This window comes from Myxine glutinosa, chromosome 11, assembly GCF_964187855.1.
Source record: "Myxine glutinosa chromosome 11, kmMyxGlut1.1, whole genome shotgun sequence".
In the NCBI taxonomy this organism is placed as follows: domain Eukaryota; kingdom Metazoa; phylum Chordata; class Myxini; order Myxiniformes; family Myxinidae; genus Myxine; species Myxine glutinosa.
This window is the reverse complement of record NC_136271.1, coordinates 18,810,171-18,834,209: the sequence shown is the minus strand read 5'-3', so window position 1 is coordinate 18,834,209 and position 24,039 is coordinate 18,810,171. Positions and strand designations below refer to the sequence as shown.

Genomic DNA, 24,039 nt, shown 5'->3' with positions numbered 1-24,039 from the left:
GGGAGAAGGCTGATTGGTCTGTAGTTGCTGGGATCTGTTTTTGCACCTTTTTTGTGCAAAGCGGTGATGTTGGCAGATTTCCAAGCAGATGGAAGATGACCTTGAGCAAAAGAGAGGGTGAAGAGAACAGAGAGAGGGAGTGAAAGAGCGGAAGATCATGATTTTAGGACCCGTGGGCTGATGCCGTCAGGTCCAGTTGCAGAATCAGAATCAGAGTCGAGGGTTGACAGAAACTTTTCCACCTTGTCAGGAGGAAAGGACACAGAGTCCAGGAGCAGCTGGGTACGACTGGATACGGTGGGTACAGAGAGGGATGGGTTTGGGACACAAGATTTAGAGGCAAACACAGAGTTGAGGCATTCAGCTTTTTCACATGCGGAGTCAGCCGTGTGGCCATTTGAGGTGAGGGAGGGGATGGAGGGGGAACAAACACCAGAAACAGATTTGACCAGACGCCACCAGGATTTGGAAGAGGGAGACAGATAAGAGAGTTCGGTCCTGAGAACGGAGAGATATTGTTTCCTGGCTCTCCTGAGGGTGGACACACACTTGTTTCGGGCTTTGTGAAAGGAAATGAGATTTCCTTCCGTTGGATTTGCTTTCCAGGAGATGAAAGCAAGTTGTTTCTGGGCAATAGCCTCACCACAAGATTCCGTGTACCATGGACGGGAGGAAGGGTATGACAACTGAAGACGAGATGGGATAAATCTGTGCATGAGAGAGAGCAATTTACTTTAGGAGAATTCCCAGGATGAGTTGATGTCAGAGGCAGTAGAGATGGGAGACCAGTCCAGATGATTGATGGCTGCTTGAAGACCGTGCCAGTTGGCCTGAGTGAAATGCCAGACTCGTCGACGCTGAGGAGGCTCTCTGAGAATGGTCAGAGAGATGTCCACTTTGACAAGCACATGATCAGATGAGCCGATTGGAGCAGAAGAAGAGCAGCAGACATTTTCAGGGAAGTTAGTCATAACCAAGTCCAGAAGAGGAGATGCTCCATTGACTGAGATCCGGGTTGGGAAATTGACAGATTGTGTCAGTCCCAGTGAGTCACAGAAGTCCTTTGCTGAAGAGCCATGGCTGGTGAGAGAGGTACCCACCCCCAGCCAACTGGCATGGTGACAGTTGAAATCACCACATATGAGGAAGAGAGAGTTGGGATGGGTAGATAGAAGTTGGTCCATATTATCAGACAGCGAGATGTAGATGGAGTCATCACTGTTTGGTGGACGGTACAACACACATATGAACAAAAGGTGGGAGCGAAGGGGAAGCCGTAGCCAAAGGTATTCCTGGGGGTGAGGTGGAGAGAGGGCAGTGCAGGGTGAGTGAGGAAGAGAGTTTTTTATAAAGATAGCAACCCCACCTCCAGGACGAGGCTCAGGTCTATCATACCGCAGGAGGGAGTAACCTGGGAAAGATACCAAGGAATCAGAGACATCATGAAGGAGGAAAGTTTCTGTTAAGCAGATCACGTCTGGTTTGTCAGAAGCAACCTGTATGGAGATATCAGTTAAGTTTGAGCGAAGGCCCCGGATGTTTGAGGTCCATACTGTTAAGGAAGAGGAAGGGGGAGCATCGGATACAGAACAGGGGGGGGGGGAGTGGTAGGGTAAGATGTGGAAGAGAAGGAAGAGGTAGGGAGAGCTGTTGAAGGTGTGTCAGAGATTACAGAATAGCTTGGAGAAAGGGAAGAATGGGGCAGACAAAAGGTTTGATGGTGATTGGGTGAGGCGCAGTGAGGTGTTATTTGAGGAGGGTGAAGAATGAGGCAGAAGGTTGAGGGAGAAGAAGGTGAAAGTTGGAAGGGGGAAGAAGCAGGGAGGACGCTTTGAGGAGGAGGGGTGAGAGGGGAGTCTAGGAGGGGAGGAGTGAGGGAGAGTCTCGGAGTGGGGGGAGTTTAGGATGGAAGGGGCAGGGGGGGGAGATTTGAAAGGGATGGGTGATGGGGAAGATTTGGGGGGGAGGGGCAAGGGGGAAGATTTGAAAGAGATGGGTGATGGGGAAGATTTGGAAGGAAGAGGTGAGATTGGATTTTGAAAAGTGTACGATTAATGGGAAACGAACATTTATTGCAAAATGAGTTTCTTGAGACATTCGAGTCAAAAATACATTTGAGGACGCTGAAGGATGGGTCGAGTTCTGGAGAGTTTAGGGAATGAATGAAAGATGCACTGTCGTAAGAGATGGAATTTTTTTTTGGAATGAATAGATTTGGTGAGCAAGTCGAAAGCATCCTTTTATAGAAGAAGAAGAAAAAGGTGTTATAGAATATGACAAAATATAGTTCTTCAGGGGACAGATGAAACATTTTTTAACAACGTGATCACGTGATCACGAACAACGTGGTCGAAGAACGAACGAACAAATAAGAATGAACAAACGGATAAGAACAGGGAAGGAAAAAAATTTTTAATTTTTTTTTTTTGAGATTTTAAAACAAGGAAGTATGGGGTGAAAAGACCGTAAAAAACAGAGACCGAAAGTAATTTGCAGCGCGATCGAAGAACCGCTGAGACAAAAAAAAGCCTCAAGCCAAGGGCTGACACGGTAGCCTACTAGCACTACACTAGGCCTCAGAATACACGATACGAAAAAAACGACGATTCTGTACACAGGTATGAAAAACAAACACCGAGAAACCTATTAAAGTCACCCCAATAGGTACATACACCGAAAGAAAGATACAGATTCGACAAAAACACAATGTGAAAAATTACTTAACTTCGAAAGCGTGCGCGCGGGGACAGCTTTGAAGAGACGTGACGACCAATCTTGCGCATGCCCATGGATGGGGGAAGAAAAGAGATGGTGGTGAACAGCTGTTTTAAAGACCTGGAGGGAGGATTGGGATTGAAGAGAGTGAGGGAGTTTGTTCCAGAGGTGGGAAAAAAGAGGAATAAAAGAGTGAAGGAGAGTCTTGATTTTGGCAGTTTCACCATAAGAGGGTTGCTGGCAGTTCTTGTGTGTCCTGCAGGAATATTTGGTGGACACAGCACAGACAGAGCTGGGGGAGCTCGGCCAGAGAGGAGTTGGTAAAAGACAGAAAGACCACGAAACTGCCTGCGGTGAGAGAGTGAAAGGCCCTCAGAATCAGCTTCATCACAGGAGATTCCATTGATTCTGAAAACTTGGTTTCTACAGTGTGAAGCAGAACTAGGTGTGAGGCAGGAGCACCAGCCCAGAGGGGAGAGCAGTATTCCTTCAAGCTGCGGATGAAAGCTTTCTATGTGGTGAGGAGCTCAGAGGTGTCAAGGAAGGACTTCACACGACGGAGGATGCCCAGTCGGTGACTGGCTTTGGAGGCCAGCTTGGAAATGTGGTTTTCCCAGGAAAGATCATGGCAGATAATTAGAGCCAAAAGCTTGAGTGACAGAACTTCTTCGAGAGGGTTGTTGAGAAAGTAGATGGGAGGATTTTCCAGGTGGTCGTATTGGAGAGACAAGGTGAAAGTGTGAGATTTTCAGGCTTGAAAGACCTGTTTCACGTGTGACCAGTTTGTGATTTTCGCCAGGTCTGCAGAGAGTGAGGAAGCTACAGCCTGCTGATCTGAGGGATGAGAGATGGAACGGCAGAGAGTGGAGTCATCAGCAAAAAGGTAAAGAGGATTTTTCAAGGGGTCAGAGAGATCATTGATGAAGATTAGAAAGATCACAGGGCCCAGAACACTGCCTTGAGGAACCGCAGCCTGGACAGGAAGAGGAGATGAGAGAATTCCATTTGGAGCCACTCGTTGACTACGACAGGAGAGGAAGTCCACAAGCCATATGTGGAGATTTCCATGATACTAAGACATGATTTGATTTCCATGGATTTGACGATGATCCTAAGTCTGCTGCTTTTCATAAACAAAGCGGGCCAAACCTGTGAATGTTCAACCCATCGTGGCACCCAAATCACAGCCAAGCCTCGCAGAATTTGAGGTACTCACGAGAATTCAGTCCCAGAAATACATATACATGAACTTGTATTCTCGCTCTCTGCGAGAACTCGGCTGCAGATTTGTGCGCGTTCACGTTTTTGCCCTGGGAATCCTGGAACGATCTCATCTGAACTCCGGGGGTTAAGAAACATGATTAATATTACGTCCAATGATAAAGTACAGTTGGAAACATCTGATGGCTGGAATGTAGTCCATGCCAGCGGGTATGAGTCTAAGAAACACGAAGATGGGAGTGAGATAGTTGTCAAAGTTTGGTCAAAAACAGTCGTTTAGTGTTTTCATTGTTTTATTTCAATAAATACATAATCCCATGTGTCATGAATGAACATACAAAATTACAGCTCCCGCAATCACAATGACACCTCCACACAGACTAAACAAAAGTATAGTTCATTAGCAATAAGCATCACAAACATTCTCAGTGTTGAGTAAAAAATTATATTTACTGTAATCACATTCCCATCACTCTCTTCACAAAAGGGGTGAAATCTATTGCTCTCCTAACATTTTCAAATGTGATTGTCTGTATTTCTTGGGGCATCCACTGGAAGAGGTTCAGGCTCTTGAACATTTAGGCCTCATCATCAGCCATGACCCTTCCTGGGCCATCCACATCGGAAAGCTGGCCTCCAAAACCAGCCACAGACTGGTCATCCTCCATCTAATCAGTCTTTCCTTGGAAAATTAGATCTGCTCATAGTGTAAAAGGCCTTTGTCGATAGCTCATTTGGGTGCTACTCTCCACTATGAGCTGCCGTTTGAGCATCACATCTCTCTCCTGCATTTTGTGGAATATAGAGCTCTCATTATTATTGGACTCTCCGGCGATGAGGCCAAAGCACAGGGTCTAACGCTCATACGTCACAGGCACGTCAGTGGTCTCTGTTTTCTACCGTCTATTCTCCGCTATTGCTCCCTCCCTCTACTTTCTCAGTCCTCCAACCCTCCCAATCTACTCAAGGATGAAAATGTTTTGACAGTAACCCCATTCTGATTGAATTCCCAAAATCCAGCCTGATGGCCCACCTCAACTTATGTATTCCTTACTTCCCCCATGGAAACACATTCCAGAGTTGATTCTGTCTCACTCTTCCCTCCAACACTTCAATCAGGCTGGGCACCACCATCTCTTGTCATCGCCAATTCAGAAACATGATCTGTATATTACCCCATTAACCTTACTTTTTAGTTTCAGGGTTTCTTCCCCAAATCCCTCTCTGTTCCTGCTCGTTCATTCCCTTGTTTGTACCACTGTCAGCTAGCTCTACATTACTCTTTCTTGAGCTTCGCTAATCTAAATCAAAAATGTGCACTTTGCATTGAGACATTTTTCTACAAAGCTTAACTCATTTCATTGCAAATGCATCTTCGAAAACTGCGAAAGGACTGGGTTCTGTCTCTCTGTCTCTCTGTGTCTCTCTGTGTCTCTCTGTGTCTTTCTCATTATTACCTCCACCACCATAGGTGGATGGAGGCTATGTTTTCACCCCTGTCTGTTTGTCTGTGAACAAGATATCTCAAAAAGTTGAGGATGGATTCGGACGATATTTGATGGAGAGGTAGTGTATGTGACAACGACTAAATGATTAGATTTTGGTGAAGATCCGGATTCGGTTCCTGATCGGGTAAGTATAATTTTTTAAGTGATTTTTCACCGTTTGGAGATAGGGCCAAGAATGACATATAGCAGGATATCTCAAAAAGATATGGACGGATTTGGACGAAACTTGGTGGAAAGGTTGCATGTGTGACGAGGACTAATCGATTCAATTTTGGTGAAGATCTGATTATGGATTTGGATACGAGAATTATTTAATTTTTAAGTGATCCTTTACTATTGAGTGATAGGGCTAAAACCGATACATAGCATGATATCTCAAAAGGTTATGGACGGATTTGGACGAAACTTGGTGGACAAGTTGGTTAGGTGACAAGAACAAGCCAATTAGATTTTTGGTTCAGGTCCGCATCCAGATCCGGCCTATCAGTGGGATACAAAACATAAACTGTTCACCCTGGCAGAGGTATGTGCTCCACCGAGTGCTGTTCTAGTTACATAATTTTTACCTCCTCCACGGAATGTGAATGTAGGCTATGTTTTCACCCCTGTCTGTCTGATTGTGAACAAGATATTTCAAAAAGGTGTGGACAGATTTGGACAAAATTTGGTGCAGATGTTGGGTATTTGACACAGACAAAATGATTAGATTTTGGTGAAAATTCCGCTCCGGATCTGGATCTGAGAATTTTATTGATTCTTCACCATTGAGAGATAGGGGAAAAAATGATACATAGCATGATATCTCAAACCGTTGTGGGTGGTTTTGGACGAAATTTTGTGGATAGATCAGGTGTGTGACAAGGAAGAATCGATTTACTATTTATTGAAGATTCGAATCCGGATCAGATATTTTAATGGACGTGATTCTTCACCATTAAGTAATAGGGCTAAAACTGATATATAGCACAATATCTCAAAAAGTTTTGGACGGAACTTGGTGAATGAGTTGGTTAGGTGAAAAGAACAACCCGATTAGATTTTGGTTTGGGTCCGAATCCAGATCCAGCCTATCAGTGAGATAGAAAACGTAAACTGTTGAGCCTGGCGGAGGTATGCTGTTCTAGTTGATTAGTATTCTTCTGTGATTTCATGCCCAAATTTGGATGTTTGCTGCAGAATGCTCAGTTCACCTTTAAGTTGTTTTTTTTGTCTTGAGTGCACCCACCGTACATCGTGACATTAACTGAAAAGCAGCGCTTCCTTTGCGGCCTGACTTGAAACTCCATGTAACAAGGATCACATAACTCAAGGGTATTGGGACTACACGCAAGGGATCTGCTTTCGATTTAGCAATCAGTGCTAAATGGAAGAATTGGAAGGGAATTGATGAGAAGGGGCCTGAAGTCACCGCTTAAAATGAGGAGCTGCCAATCACTGCTTTCACTGCTTCCTTTTGAATTGGTTGAAGATTATTTGAATTGCACAGCTTGGACAATTGGAAAAATTCCACCAGTGCTCTTCCCATCCCACACACTCAAGTTGTAAACAGCTCTTACATTATTTTTTATTATCAGTGTTTGTTCATTTTTGTTTCCTTTACATATCCCATTGTCTCTCACTGAAAAGTCATTGGCTGCGGAGACCCTGGCATTCCAAGTCACGGACTGCGTACTGGAGACTTTTTCACATTCGGACACACTGTGTCTTACTTGTGTATTCCTGGTTATTACATGGAGCATGGAGCAATGATGAGGCTGACTTGTAACTCAGACGGTCAATGGAGCGGGCATCTTCCCCTGTGCAAAGGTACAATTTACATTTTGAACAAATACAGATCATGTGACTGCCTGAATCCTCTAAATTCATTTATGCGTGACATATTTTCCTTTTCAGCCATAATACTTGCTTTGTCATCCTCTGACTAAATATATTGTCTTGATTTATAAGCCCCTTAATTAGTCTGATTCTTGATATCACTTAATACAGTGTACACTAGTCATAATGTAACTGAATAAGTCTGAAGTAGCATGTTTTACAATTCATAATCTGTATGCTTTGGAAATAAAAAATCTATTTAATTTTTGGTAATACAGAGAAGATCCTAAGTCCTCGATTGAGAATTTCATCAATGATTGCAGTACGGATGCAACAACTCTTCAACAGAAGTTTGTTTTACGGCTGTGTTTTGCAGCGGTCCATTGCCCACCTCCCACAGCCATCTCGCACGGGCACATCAAGGGTACAGCCTTGTCATGGGGTTCCTCCATCAGCTACTCGTGTTCAGATGGCTACGAGCTTTCATTCCCCGTGGAGCTGAGATGCGAAGACAACGGAACCTGGATAGGAAGTGTGCCGCAGTGCTTACGTAATAATCTCCTCCTAACTTGGATCATCCTCGTTTCATGTTATTCTCCTTGTCATTATCATCGATATTCCTGCAATCATTTATCTATATTATCAATAGTACCACCAACAACATTGTAAATTATTACTATTACTCTTCAAATTTATTTCATTATTTGCATTTAGAACAAGCTTTCAACTATTCATCCCAAAGGGTTACACTGTCATCCTCGGTTGCTTGCTCTTATTCTGAGATGTTATGTAATTCTAGGCCTCCAGGTCCCATGGGGGATGCTCCTCCTGCTGGTTTGTTAGTGAGAGACAAATTTGTGATAAAAGTGCCTGCAGTAGTCTTCTTCACGGAGTAAAATCAGCCCATGTTTGTAAAACAATTTGTTGCATATTTTAAGCTAGAAAATGTATATATTTAGATTTGTTCTTTACATTATTTCAGTCATAGATACACGAAATGAAAAGCAGGGGTGAGAATGGCTGAAAAATCAGTGGGGTCCTTCAATTCAACTTTCAATTAATGGTCTTATTATCAAAGCATTGCAACCAGAACCTGAATTGTGAATGATTTACAATATAAAATGAAAATTAAGATGATTTTAAAAAAATACAATAAATATTACAAATGACTGCAATAACATCTATAAGTAAATAAAATTAAATACAAAGTACTACTTATCCTTAAGACTTACAAGTACATATGCAAGTGCACTACCGGTCAAAAGTTTTAGAACATCTCAATTTTTCCAGTTTTTATTGAGATTTACGCAGTTTAATGTCTCAATGTACTCCGAAATTAAGCATAGAACAAATAAACAATTGGAGATTTAAAAAAATCGTAGAATCATTTTGTTTGACAAAATTGAATTTACATTTTTAGTAGCCACCTTTTGCAGAAAGAACCGCCGAACACACTCGTGGCATTCTTTCTACAATGGAAATCAAATATTGTTCGGGAAGTTCTTCCCAACACTGTTGCAGAAGTTCCCACAAATGTGTTGCACTTGTATGTTGCTTTGCTTTCACCCTTCTGGTCCAGTTCATCCCAGACCAGCTCGATGGGGTTTAAGTCTGGAGACTGTGCTGGCCATTCCATGATACGAAGCCTACTGTCTTGTTCTTTTCCTCGAAGGTAGTTTTGACATAGCCTGGAGGTATGTTTAGGGTCATTATCTTGCTGTTGGATGAACCCCTGCCCTGACCAACTAGGTGTATACCAGAGAGTATTGCATGGCGCTGCAAAATGCTGTGGTAGCGCTTTTGGTTCAGGGTGCCAGTCACTCTGTGCAAGTCGCCGACTCTGGATCCAGCAAAAGAGGCCCAGACCATCACGCTTCCTCCTCCATGTTTGACAGTTGGTGTCACACACTGAGGAACCATCCTTTCGCCTACTCGACGGTGTCCAAAAACCCTGCGTGATGAACCAAAGATTTCAAATTTTGATTCATCGGACCATAAGACCTTCTTCCAGTCTTCAGTAGTCCACTGACAGTGCTTCACTGCTTCATGGCTCAGGCAAGCCTCTTTTTCTTATTTTGCCATCTTAGCAATGGCTTTCTTACTGCCACTCGACCTGTCAAACCTGCAGCTCGAAGCCTTCTCTTCACAGTTGAAACTGAGACTTGCTTACTTCGACAAGTGTTAAGCTGTGCTTGAAGCTGTTGTCCTGTGAACCGCCTATCACGCAAGCTGTTGACTCTCAGAAACTTGTCTTCTGATTCTGTTGTGGTTTTGGGTCTGCCAAACCTCTTCCTGTCAGAGTTTCCTCCAGTTTCCAATATACTACTTCCTACAGTGCAATATTGTCCAAATAATGCTTCAAACGGTGTAATAACAGTCTGTTCCAATCCTGCTTTATGCAGACAGGGGGTTTGTAATCAAGTAATCAGCAGAGGGTGGGACACCTGTAGGAATTGTTTGCATGAACTTTCAAGGCCTAATTTACTTACATTGCTGCAGAACAGCTGTAAGTTGTTAACCCATTCCTTGTTCCCTGAAGAAGGCCTTTTTTTACAATATAATATTTTTACAATGAAAAAGGCCTTGCAATTTACATTATTTTCCAGTTTTTGCTAACCTCAACGTTTTTTTTTTAAACCTCGAGCAGTTTACTGCTTACCTTTGTACCATTTCAGGTTATTCACTGGACATTAAACTGCGGAAATTTCAATAAAAATTGGAAAAATTGAGGTGTTCTAAAACTTTTGACCGGTAGTGTATGTATAACATTGAAAATAAGGATCGACACAATAATATGACATTACAATAATTACAATAATAGATTACAATAATAATTGTTGTAAATCTCGATATAATAAGATGCAAGTTATGAAATGCATAGACCAATATAAAGTTATGCCAGCACAAAAAAGCCTAAAAAATAATATGAAAGACAATATAAAATATTGCATTTTAAAATATCAAAATAATAAAGTAGATCATAGTAATTACAACAAAATAACAAATTGTGGTGGAGTAGACGCAGGTGGTGCACAGCAAAGGTACTATGAAGTGCAGCAAGAAAATAAATAAAGCAATATCAAGCCTCTCCATGAAGTTCAACCAGACCGAAGAAGCCATGGAGGCTTTGATAATAACCGTCTCCCCGACCTCCAGGACACAACACCGGCAAGGACATCCATGGCATTTGTGCAGAAAAACAGAGAAGTCCCATGCACATTCAGCAGAGAACACCAAGGCCCACACACAGACCAAGCAGCGGGCAGAGGGTCACAAGAAAGTGCACTGTGGTGGGCCCGACGACGAGCAGATCAAGTCATGAGCAGAGGGAGGGCAGCCGTGGCAGGAATGGAGTGCCAGTCTGAGACGCCAAGACAGGCCAGACAAGCTGTTAAAACAAGACAAGCTTCTCCATGTTAATGCTTCTGTTAAAGAAGTGCCAGACAGGCCCAAAATGTTGTCGGCAAACCGAAGGAGAAGCTTACAACACAGAGCCAGGAGTGCAGCAAGGAGCCATATCTGGAGATCCAGGACAGTTCCTGTCTAGCCAGGCCAAGGAGGGCACGGGCACAATGGTATTCTTCCATCACACTCCTGCTCAAAATCCATCGTCAGATACCTCCTGGCTACAACGGGAATGATAGGTCACAAACCCGGACATCACTGAGACCGCCACATTCACGAACAGGGGCACGCAGTCCATGCTGGCAGGGGAGAGAGGGTGCAACTCGCCGGCACTGAGACTATCCGAGGGTCAGTCACTGCAGAACCACGTAGGCCTCAGAGGCATAACTTCAGCACCGAAACGTGCAATAGAGGTAGCTTAGGGGGCTTGGACAGTCATTATGGATCCATTTTGAAGCATTGGAACTTCCTCGTTTGCTAAATTAAATATGAATCAGGATAAACTTAAAACATAACTGCAAAACTTAAACACTTGTTCATCACGAGACATGCACGACACCGCAACTACGAATCTTGAGCGACACCCATTAGCTGCCGACGTCATCTCGGCATCATCACGGTGCTTCCTCGGCTCCTTCCTGGTAAGATGCATGGCAGGGGCTGACTACATTCCGATACTTAGAGACATCAAATTCTCGGAAATTGCATCCAAAATCACAAATACCGTTTAAAATAAATAAATCAAACTAAATGGAATTGGAATCGAAAGCCGTGTAGGTGGCAGCTCAGGTGTCGTGCTTTTATTCTTGTAATTTTGTTGGATTTGCAAATCCTTTTAAGCATCATGTGTCTAATTTGTGTAACCACCGCTTTCAAGACTGTAGACCAATTGTAATATAATGATAATTAAGACTCGATTAAAATGTTCGAGTGTCTCTTTGCAGTTTGTGTCATGTTCGCTTAATCAGCCATGTTGAGTTCTTCACAAAGAAAGGAAAATAAACTCTCCATTACATCTGCACTCCTTTTTTTATCATGTAAAAAAATATCGGGATTTGTGATATTAAACAGCTTATTAAAGAAGAAGTACAAACAACAACAAACAACATGCATTTTAAGGCCATTTTCCCTGCTAGAGCGGGGTTTAGCCTTGCGGACTCCATGACAATCTTCTCCATTTTGCCATATTTATTAATTATTAAAGAAGAAGTCGAGTCAGGAAAATAATCCACTGTTAAAAACAAGCCGCTTGCCTGTTTTATTCCCGGAATAATGTTTGCTTCCATTTGCTGTCGTTTTTTTTCCAACATTGGTTGGCCTCAGGTGATGCTGAAAATGGAACCATTGGCTGCACGGGATTTTGTAGACATGTTGAGGGTGGGATGGGGGGGGGGGGATGGTGGAGAGGGGGATTAATTTGGCTGTCTTCCAAAATATCTTTCCATATTATTGTTTTCCTTTCCAAACACAAATCCCTCATTACTTCCTGGATTTGTGCAAGTAGAATGGGTCAATATCTATTTTGGACCTTCTCAAATGAGAGTTAATAAAGCATACATTTACCGTCATGGGAAACAAGGTGACGCTGATAGTTCAGGCATTTCACTTTGTCAGAGCAAATCGGTCTAACCCTTGATGTATCCTGAACCTAAAGGCCTAATGAATGTAGTTCAAATGTGAGTCCCTTGACTTCTGACATTTGTTTGCATCATCTTTCCATTTATAATCCACCATTGACCCGCACTTCACCCTTTTGTTCCATTGAAGGGTAATGCCCAAAATGTCAGTTTCACCTTGCTTCGCAGGGAAGTGAAATGACATTCTCAACTGTTATTGGGTAATTGTTACTGGTGTTATTGGGTAAAGTAGTTCTTCACTGATCCATACGCCATTCTTGTTCTCCAGCTATGAACGACACCTTTCTATTTACAATATGTATCCCCTCCCCTTGTATTTACGATATGTACCCCACCTCCTTTGTATTTACTATATGTATTCCCCCTTTCTATTTACTACATGTATCCCCCCCTTTGTATTTACTGTGCATATCCTCTTTCACAGCGGTGTTTTGCGGAGATCCAGGATTCCCAACTGGTGGGAGCAGAGATGGAATAAACTTCATCTTCAAATCTCGAGTGTCGTTCCGTTGTAGCCCGCCGTTGGTCCTGGCAGGCTCTTCAGTTAGCACATGTCAGTCCAATGGAACGTGGAGCACCCCTCTGCCTTACTGTGTCGGTACGGTCACAAGGACAATGTTGTCAGGATCTTTAAAATTTGTCGGACTTTGAAAAGGACAAATCAGATCACAATTACTGCAAGCACTGCCACATTTATTACAGCTATTTAAAACACCTGCATGCCTCACCAAAGTCTGGACAAGATGGTGTACTTTGCCTCTTGTACCGGAGCCTCTCTCTTGAAGCGCCGGTTGATGGGAGGTTCCTTTCCGACCACCTTGACCGGTTTTAGAAATAATGGCATTTGTAGAGTGATGAGAGCAGCACCTCTTGACACCATTGTGGTTAATGGAATTGCTTTAGCTGTGCAGCAAGCCTCTGCTTTCCTCTTAGATTTTATGATTCTGCTTTCCTTTGGGACCTGAGAATTTCAAATTTGTGTGTTGTGGAGGTTATAGGGAAACCGAAAGTTTTAGTGCAGATTGAGGTTATATTGGAAACACCGCACCCTGGCTTGTCATTCCCAAGAGCTAAGAAATGCACTTGATTTCTTCCTTCCAATTCCTCACCTTGTACGTCTCCATACTTGCCTCAGCTTCACCATGCTCTTACGATTTATTTCCAATCTATTACTAACTTGCGTTTTTTATTTATTTATTCATCCACTATAGAGTTTATCATTTATCTTGACACTGATTGATTGGCATGGTAACCTGTGTAGATAGAGCCAGCTTCTTGGGATGAATCAAATTTTTTCCACACCGATTGGAATTGCTCTGTAGTTATTGTGTCGATCTAAGTTGCTTTGACAATATGCAGATCTAGTTCATGACCTGCACTGTGATTTCACATTCAGCTCTTCGCTCATTTGTTTTTCCTCAGACCCACAACAGAGCGCTTGCATTGATCCAGGCACTCCAAAGTTTGGGGAGCAGAACGTTTCATCTGGGTATGAGGTATGGAAACCATTTCTAAAGACATTGTGGTTTTACATCGTGTATGAATTTGTTGGTTTTCAAACTAAATTCCAGCAGGTAATGCACCTTCAGGTTTAAATGCCAACCAGATGTGCCCCTTCACAGATGGAAAATTCTGTGGTTATCCATCTGGCAATAATCCGCACCCTCAACAGCAAAATGACCCAAATATGGAGGAAACACTTTGAGAGGGCAACAAAAAAAAACTATCAGAACATTTTTATTTGGTGCTCATCCTGATGTGTCACTTCTTGCGGCCGATGTTTGTTCCACCATTGAGCTACCAAACACGGTCATGCTTCAGTGTCCATGGTGAAAAGATGTCTGTCGTCATTGACTGGCCTAGGGGAAAGCTATTCTAAAAGCGATGAAATTGCTTCCTGCAAGCCAAGCCACATGACAAGGTTTCCTATGAAATTTGCTGCTAAGTTTTATTTCCTGTGATACATTTTATATATATATATGGGTGTGTGTGTTTTTGTATGTTGTAAGGGTAGGTGGTTGGTTGGTGTTGTGTGTGTATGAATGATCTGGTGTGTTTTGTTGGTGAGTGGTGAAGGGTATACAGGTGGGTGTTTGAGTGCTCCACCATGGTTGTTTGGTGCTGTGGATTCTGGATGTGGAGGCGATTTTGTTGTTGTAGTCTGTGTTCGCACTGGCTGGGGGTGGGGGTATGTACGCATCCAGATGTATTTGCTGCATGTGGATGTGTATGTGCCCCTGTTGGCCCACCTTAGCTGACCGTATCGAGGTTGAAGGGCCGAAACTGGATGATGCTGAGGACCCGGTCAGTGCGACACACTTGTGACCTGGTGTGTTTTGAACTTATTAACATATATTATATTGTTAGTATTATGTATGTTATGTAAATATGCTATTTAGTAAATAATATTATGTAATATGTAAATATTGCGATGTTTCTATTATGTTGTGGCTTTCCACCATGGAATGAGTTGGAATTAGCAAAACATCGTTTTACATTTCTTAAATCTGCAGAAACAGGCTTTAAACGAATATTCGTTATATGATGAAACTATTTGCTTTCCCAAGTTATGGACAAATAATTCGAGAGCTTTTCAAAAGCATCAAACTGAACAAGCATTAAACATAAGGTTTCTGCTGTTGCACAATATTTTTTTACACCGGCCTCAGTAATGGGCACCGATAGTGCAAATATACCTACATGAAATTTTGCAAACTTTAAAGGTGCCAAAGCCAAATGTTCTCGCCAATTTCATTTTTAAATCCTACGTCGATTTTCCCAGTTTCATTCATTCTTTGTCAATGACGAGTGTAGATCTTTTTTGGACAGTTCTTTTCAGTTTCTCGATTAAAAACATTTCTTATGGATGTTGCTAAGTTATATTTTAATTGCTCTCAGTGAAAATATAAGCTCAGGTTTGTGTGGACTGCAATCATAAAGTATTGTCTTTACTTACCCAATTTGCATAATTAGTTTGCTTTTAATGCTTACCACAACATACAATGCCTTCAGAAAGTATTCACACACCTTGACGTTTTTCACATTTTGTTGTGTTACAGCTTGAATTCAAAAAGGATTTAATTGAGACTTTTCTTTGTCATTGATCTACACATAATACACCATAATGTTAAAGTGGAATTTGTTTTTTTTAAATTCATACAAAATAATTAAACATGAAAGCTGAAATGTCTTGAGTCAATATGTTTTCAATCCCTTTGCTATGACACTCCAAATTGAGCTCAGGTGCATTCAGTTTCCTTTGGTCATCCTTGAGATGTCTCTTTAACTTGATTGGAGTCCACCTGTGGCAAATTCAATTTATCGGACCTGATTTAGAAAGAAACACACCTTTCTATGTAAGGTCCCACAGTTGACAGCGCATGTCAGAGCATAAATTCTACCATGAAGTCCAAGGAACTGTCCATTGAACACCAAGATAGAATTGTGAGGAAGCATAGATCTTGGGAAGATTATAAAACAATTTCTAGAGTGTTGAAAGTTCCCAAGAGCACAGTGAGGTCCATCATTTGGAAATAAAAAGAATATCGAACTAGCCAGACTCATCCTAGAGCTGGTCATCTGACCAAACTGAGCAATCGGGCAAGATGAACCTTGGTTAGGGAGATGACCGAGAACCCAATGACCACTCAGAACTACAGAGTTCCTTGGCTGAGATGGGAGAACCTGCTGGAAGGACATCAGTCTCTGCCGCACTTCATAAATCCAGGCTTTATGGGAGAGTGGCAGACGGAAGCCACTCCTGAGAAAAAGATGCATGACAGCACGCCTGAAGTTTGCAAAAAAACCACGTGAAAGACTCTGAGAGCATGAGACAAAATATTCTGTTATTTGATGAGACGAAAATTGAACTCTTTGGCCTGAATGCAAAGGGCTACGACTGGTGGAAACCGAGCACAGCTCATCACCCATCTAACATCATCCCTCCCATGAAGCATGGTGGTGGCAGCATCATGCTATGGGGATGCTTTTCAGTGGCAGGGACTGGGAGACTTGTAAGGATAAAGGGGAACAATGAATGGAGCCAAATACAGGCAAATCATTGAGGAGAACCTGCTTCAGAGTGCTAATGACCTTACACTGCAAAGACGTATGTTCCAACATGACAATGACCCCAAGCACACAGCCAAAGCAACACTGGAATGGCTTCAGAACAAGAATGTGAAAGTCCTCGAGTAGCCCAGCCAAAGCCCAGACTTGAATTCCATTGAGAATTTGTGGAAAGACTTGATGGGTGTTCGTCCATCAAATTGCTGTTCACTGATGCTCCCCATCCAACTTGGCAGAGCATGAGCAAATCTGCAAGGAAGAATGGGAGAACTTTCACAAATACAGATGTGCAAAACTGATACAGACATATCCAAGAAGACTCGAAGTTGTAAATACTGCCAAAGGCGCTTCTACGATGTATTGACTCAGTGGGTTGAATACTTATATAAATTATATACTTATATATTTCTTTTTTTAAATTATTTTTTAAAAATTTCTAAAAAAGAAAAATTCCACTTTGACATTATGGGATATTATGTGTAGATCAGTGGCAAAAGAAATCTCAATTTAATCCATTTTAAATTCAGGCTGTACTACAACAAAATGTGAAAAAGGCAAAGGGTGTAAATACTTTCTGAAGACATGGTATATTGCATTTAACACTCTTTCTTCCAGTACATTATTGTTTTCATCATTAGGATCTTCAAACTCACAGAAAAGACAAGCTGATATTAGCTCCATCATGGCCTTCTCCATCCCCAAGTATCAATGTCACACCTTGTAATGTTACTATCGATGGCATCAGACATCAGTCATGTTCTCAGTGGCAGTCCCATCACTTCTACTTTCAGTGTCAGATGTTGAGAGTTAAACAAACTAATTGGCAATCAAACCACACCATCCCTCCTCCATCATAAACTAAATTCAAAGTTACAACTTCTGACCTCAATCAGAGTGTGAGTGCCGTCAATGGCTATTATTTAAATTGTGCATATATCTGCTCGATAACACGGGCTTATTGCATTCCACTTGTGGATGTAAAAAAACCTGCAAGTTTTTCCCACAAGAAAATCATTTCTAAATCCTCATGCAGTGACACGAGCAATGGATGATGAGATGATGAACTGCATCATCAAAATGACAACCAGGTTCGGCTGTATAATGGTTAGAACGTCCTCTGTGTTTGGGAGCTCAGTGGGTCAAACCCTGGCCGAGTCATACCAAAGACTTTCAAAATGGTATGTGCTGCTTCCTTGCTTGATGCTCAACATTTAAAGGATAGAACATGGACAAACAACCATAAGTTGGCAGTACTAGCAGATTCTTTGACGGACCTATAATGACCTCCTCCTGGGTTGAAGTTCCTTGTGAGGGAACTCTTATTAACCCCCGTCGCACCACGGAGTGAAAGGGGGACTATGGTTTTCCCCTCAGTCCGTGTGTGCGTGCGTGCGTACGGACGTACGTGTGTGCGTGCGTGCGTAAGCGAAGGACCGAATTCTAATTTGGTGTGTGGGTGCAACGAGGCATATGGAAGAACCCTATTGAAAATTAGGTCGCCACGTCAAAATCCAAGATGGCCACCGCCATGTATGTCTGATGCCACGTATGTCTGAACCTTGTGAGCGGAATATCTTGAAAAATAAGCGAAGTACCAACTTCTAATCTCGTGTGTGGGTGTATCTCGGCATAAGAGAGACAGCTATTGAAAATTGGGTCGCCACGTCAAAATCCAAGATGGCCGCCACCATATATATGTCTGAACCTTGTGAGCAAAATATCTTGAAAAATAAACGAACTACTAACTTCTAATCTGGTGTGTGGGTGTATCTACGCATAAGGGAGAACGCCATTGGAAATTGGGTCGCCACGTCAAAATCCAAGATGGCCGCCTTGCGTCTTCCACTTTGTCAACTCGCATCACTTCACCGACGGGGGACCTAGGCGTAACGCTTGTTATTATTATTATTATAATTATAATTATTATTATTATTATTATTATTATTATCTCCGCCCACCCACTGTATGTTTTTACCCCTGTCTGTCTGTTTTTTGGGTGTTTGGCTGTAAACAGGATATCTCCAAAAGTTGTGGACGGATTCGGGCGAAATTTGGTGGACATGTTAGGTGTGGCAATGCCGAAAGAATTAGATTTTGGTGAAGATCCGGATACTGATCCAGCTACTATGATTTTTAAAGTGATTCTTTACCATTGGGAGACAGGACCAAAAACTATGTATGACATGATATTTCAAAAATTTGTGGATGAGTTCTGCCCAAACTAGGTGAATGAGTGGGTTAGGTGACAAGAACAAGCCAATTAGATATTGGTTCAGGTCCGGATCCATATCTGGCCTGTCAGTGGGATACAGAATGTAAAATGTGGCAAATCGCTCACCTCCACTCATTTATTCCTCTTTCCCTGCCTGTGGAACCACCTTCCACACTCTCTTCAATTCAATTTTTCCCTCTGGGTCTTTTTATCTACACCTGTTAAACCACCTCAACCCCTCTCAAAATTTTGTTTGCACATCCATCTTGTCCACCCCTTGTGTTCTTCTCTACCCCTCATTACCTCCGGCACGAAAGGTGGATGGAGGTTATGTTTTCGCCCCTGTCTGTTTGTTTTGTTTCTTTGATTGTGAACAAAATATCTCAAAAAGTTGTGGACGGATTCGGTCGACATTTGGCATAGAAGTAGTGTATGTGACAAGGACGAAATGATTCGATTTTGGTGAAGAACCAGATTCGGATTCGGCTACTAGAATTTTTAAAGTGATTCTTCACCATTGGGAGATCGGGACAAAAACGATACATAGCAGGATATCTCAAAAAGCTGTGGACGGATTCGGACGAAACTTGGTGGGCCGGTTGGGTGTCTGACAAGGACCAATAGATTCGATTTTGGTGAAGATCTGAATATGGATTCGGATATGAGAGTTATTTAATTTTTTAAGTGATTCTTCACCATTGAGTGATATGGCTAACCAGGCGGAGGTATGCTCTCTACTGAGTGCCGATCTAGTTGTTACCTGCATCCATCGTTTGTCTGTCTCGGTCTACCTTCTCCTCCATCCTGTGAATGGAGTTTCCCCTGTCTCTTGCTGTTTCCTTTGTTCTGTTGTGGCCTGATTTGTTCTGTGTCCAAGCTCTTCACACGAGCCTCGACTGTTTATTTAAAATGTTCAGCCTGGCAGATTTTGCTCCAACAAGTGCTGTTCTAGTTTATCATGTGACGGCTGATGGTGAATCAGCAATCGCCATTCAGGGATGTTGATATAATCCCTTGCAACAATGTATGTTTGTGTATGGTATTTCTGAACTGGTGTTGGGTTCACTACTCGGTGAATATTCACAAGTTTGCCTTTACGAGATTTCTGAAACTGTCAGTTTCCAGCAATATTTCAGATATGGACATTGAGCACTTGAATGAAATTTGATCATTTCCTCAGTCACTTGTCAGGCAGACCTCTCTTTCTATACAAAATTGAAGGTTCACGGAAGAGTGAGATGACAGAGGCCAAAAAGGCAACAAACTGAAGTGGGCCAGTAGAACCATATTTCGACAAGCAGGGGGATGAACAACACGAAAGAGAGAAAGGAGGAGAGAGAAGAGTGCTGGGTTAGGGGAGGTTAATGGCGAGTGAAAAATATGGGGAGAAGGGTGGCACTGACATGAGATGGTGGTCCATTTCCTACCTGAAACCCCAGCTGTAAGAATGGGACTGAAAAGCCCAAGGAATATATTTCCATAAGCATGAGAAAAAGCCACAAGAGAATGGAGGTGCACAGTGAGCACATATCCTGGGAGTTTAATCAGGAGAGGATATTGGAAAATGCATGCAGCTCGGATGAGCTGGGGAGGGTTTTTCTCGGGCTGAGAAAGCAGAGGGAGCTCGGCCGGAGGGGAGGCAGGAAGAAACGAAGTGGCCACCGACCTGTGTGCACTGTGGGAGTAACCAGCCTTGTCCTTCGGCCGTTTATCGGGAGATGTCAATAAATTGAGTGCTTTGGTTTCACAGGTTGCAGGAGAGACAGATGTGATGCTCTGATGCCAACCAGTAAGAGAGGGAGAGAGCGGTACTCCATTTATCTACAAAGGCCTTTGTGGACTGTGAGTAGTTCTAATTTATCAAGGAATGATGGAGGATACCTAGTCTGCAGCTGTTTTATGGATCAGCCCAGGAAAGGTCATGGCTGATGATAATACTTATACGTTCAAGTGACTGAACCTTTTCCAGTGACTGACTATGGAATTAGATACGTGGGTTAATTTGATAATCCTTCCAGAGTGACAAGGTGAGTCAGACGGTTACCACAATTGAGACGTGTTTCCATTTGTCAGACCAACATCTAATTAATTGCAGGTGGCCAGAGAATGACGCGGCTGCTGTCTGCCTGTTCATGGGATGGCGTATTGTACAACGTAAGGTTGCGTCATCTGCAAAAAGGAAGACAGGCTTTTACAGAGCATCAAAGAGGTCATTTGTATAGATGAGGAGGAAGAAGATTGGCCTAAGATGCTGACTGACTTGAGGCAATGCAGTCTCATTTTCATATTCTCCTTGTACTGTTTAAGAGTGCTGGTAAGATTTATATAGAAGGAGAAGTAAGATGAAGGTCATAAGAAACCAGCAAGGAAATATTGGCTTTTGATAAAACTGCACGATACCTTGCACTACTCACCGGGACATTAAATTTTCATTCACGCAATGGCAAATATAACACTGTGGCCTCGGAAGCCGTGTTGTGAATTTGTTTCAGACGCAAGTTAATAAAAGACGGATGTAATGTTCATTGCATTTTTCATACAAAAATAAGAAATGTGCATAATACAAAAATAAGAATAATGAAATAAAATATAAAATACAAAAAATAATAATAAGAAGAAGAAGAATAAATAAGAATACAAAAATAAGAATAATGAAATAAAATATAAAATACAAAAAATAATAATAATAATAATAAGAATAATTAAGAATACAAAAATAATAAATGTGCATAATACAAAAATAAGAATAATGAAATAAAATATAAAATACAAAAAATAATAATAAGAATAAGAATAAATAAGAATACAAAAATAAGAAATGTGCATAATACAGAAATAAGAATAATGAAATAAAATATAAAATACAAAAAATAATAAGAATAATTAAGAATACAAAAATAATAAATGTGCATAATACAAAAATAAGAATAATGAAATAAAATATAAAATACAAAAAATAATAATAAGAAGAAGAAGAATAAATAAGAATACAAAAATAAGAATAATGAAATAAAATATAAAATACAAAAAATAATAATAATAATAATAAGAATAATTAAGAATACAAAAATAATAAATGTGCATAATACAAAAATAAGAATAATGAAATAAAATATAAAATACAAAAAATAATAATAAGAATAAGAATAAATAAGAATACAAAAATAAGAAATGTGCATAATACAGAAATAAGAATAATGAAATAAAATATAAAATACAAAAAATAATAAGAATAATTAAGAATACAAAAATAATAAATGTGCATAATACAAAAATAAGAATAATGAAATAAAATATAAAATACAAAAAATAATAAGAATAAGAATAAATAAGAATACAAAAATATGAAATGTGCATAATACAAAAATAAGAATAATGAAATTAAATATAAAATACAAAAAATAATAAGAAGAAGAAGAATAAATAAGAATACAAAAATATGAAATGTGCATAATACAAAAATAAGAATAATGAAATAAAATATAAAATACAAAAAATAAGAAGAAGAAGAAGAATAAATAAGAATACAAAAATAAGAAATGTGCATAATACAAAAATAAGAATAATGAAATAAAATTTTAAATGCAAAAAATAATAATAATAATAAGAACAAATAAGAATACAAAAATAAGAAATGTGCATAATACAAAAATAAGAATAATGAAATAAAATATAAAATACAAAAAATAATAATAAGAATAAATAAGAATACAAAAATAAGAAGTAAGGCAAAATGCTTTGATTCATTCAGTGAAATTTTAAGTTTCATGAAAGAGTTAAAAAAAATTATTTGAAAAATTGGCATTCTCCAAATAATGCCATTTTTGTGCAAACGGAACAGAATGTTTGAGTCCTCTGCATCCTGGTTTCAAGGGCCAAAAGCTGACTTTTTGATAGAACATTTAATCTCATGGAACAGCGAGGACACAGAGGATATTAAGGTAATGAACTGACATTGGGGACACAGTTGGACACAACATGCTTGGGAGTAAGTGAACAGGAAAAGAGGAGAGGAGGAGCAGAGCAAACCCAGTAACCTCAATTAAAAGGGTTTGTTGGGTAGGATTAATGGGTTTAGAAAAGAGACTGAAGGTAGGGGTGGAGATTGGCATGAGATTGTGGTGCGCTGCTTCCTTCAAGTCCTGTGGGGAAGCCCGGGATTGAATGAAATATGTCTGGTAGGCAATTATGCAAGTGGGAGAAAAAAAAAGAGCAAAATAATGGAGAAAAGGAAAGGAAAAGAAAGGAAATTCTTGTTCAGTGTTTATATATATTTTTTCAAGCTGTGATTATATATTTCAGGCAGCTGCGAGCGTGGGCCGCACTAACGGTGGATACCAGTACTGCAGTTTGATCTTGCGGTGCTAACTCATGGATGTGTTCACATTGCGATAATGCTTTATGGAAAGATAGATCAATATTTGAGACAAGTATGGGGCTGGACAAAAATCTATCGAGACTTCCAGCCCCAGTGTGTGAGATTGTAAACTGCTACTATAAAGCCGGATACGATAGCTTACACGTTCAACCCAACAGTTGCAGTGAAAAGGTGGTGGAGGAGTGGTTGAAAAGGTGGTGGAAGAGTGGTTTCAGAAATCCTCTAGACAGCAAACCACATGGTGCCCATCCTAAATCTGCATCATGTGACAGTACTTGAAGATGAATGTTGGTCAGACAACAATGATGACAATGTTATTGATGAAGGAAATACATCAATGAAAGGCGTTGTAATGAAATTGGGGAGGATGAGGATGTGGCGCAGGAGGATAGGAATGCTGGTGAATGTAAATGGAAAGAAAGAGTAAATGGAAAGCTTGCTAAATAAATATTGGTGGTGGCAACAAACGCACCTCGTTTGCAATCTGCATGAATGAAAATGCACTTTTCAGAAAAAGCACAATAGATAGATACTGTAATCCTTCTTTGAACGTTTGTTATTTGAAAAATCTCTTAATTCCATGCACACACACAGTACAAGAACCACCTTTAGAGGCCATTTTCCCCCGCAGAGCAGGAGTTGGCCTTTTTTTGGCACCCTGGTCCCCTTTTTTGAAGCAATGTTTTATGGCCAACTTTTGCCCTTCCTGCCACCAACCCTGTTAGTCGCCTCTTGCGACACACAGGGAATTACCAGTGAACTGGTACTCAATTTGCCGACCTTGGATGGATGACAGGCTAAGTCAACCCCCCTGGTGTTAATTTAGCGATCGACCGGGATTTGAACCCAGGATTCCAGGATCCCAAGCCGGCACCCTAACCGCTAAGCCAATGCACACACACAGTACGCTGCTCATAAATACTCTTTTTGGTGAAAATTCACAATTATATGTTCTTCCATTTGTAATCTGGCTGCAATGCCCTTTCACCTTTTGCCATGTTGGCCTTGATGCCCTGGCCAAGTGCCCTTGGTGCCCTTCAAAAATGTGTACTTTTCAAGGGCAAACTTGCAATGTCCTTC

General features: G+C 41.0%; 1 protein-coding gene across 1 annotated transcript in view; it reads left to right on the top strand.

The window, feature by feature from the left end:
• LOC137436088 (CUB and sushi domain-containing protein 3-like) overlaps positions 1-24,039 on the top strand; it is a 1,358,203-nt gene that overhangs the window by 1,288,939 nt on the left and 45,225 nt on the right. The window contains exons 59-62 of the mRNA XM_078786463.1: positions 7,071-7,250; positions 7,636-7,809; positions 12,726-12,899; positions 13,724-13,797. Coding sequence (XP_078642589.1) covers positions 7,071-7,250; positions 7,636-7,809; positions 12,726-12,899; positions 13,724-13,797 — 602 coding nt within the window. The remainder of the gene's footprint in view (positions 1-7,070; positions 7,251-7,635; positions 7,810-12,725; positions 12,900-13,723; positions 13,798-24,039) is intronic.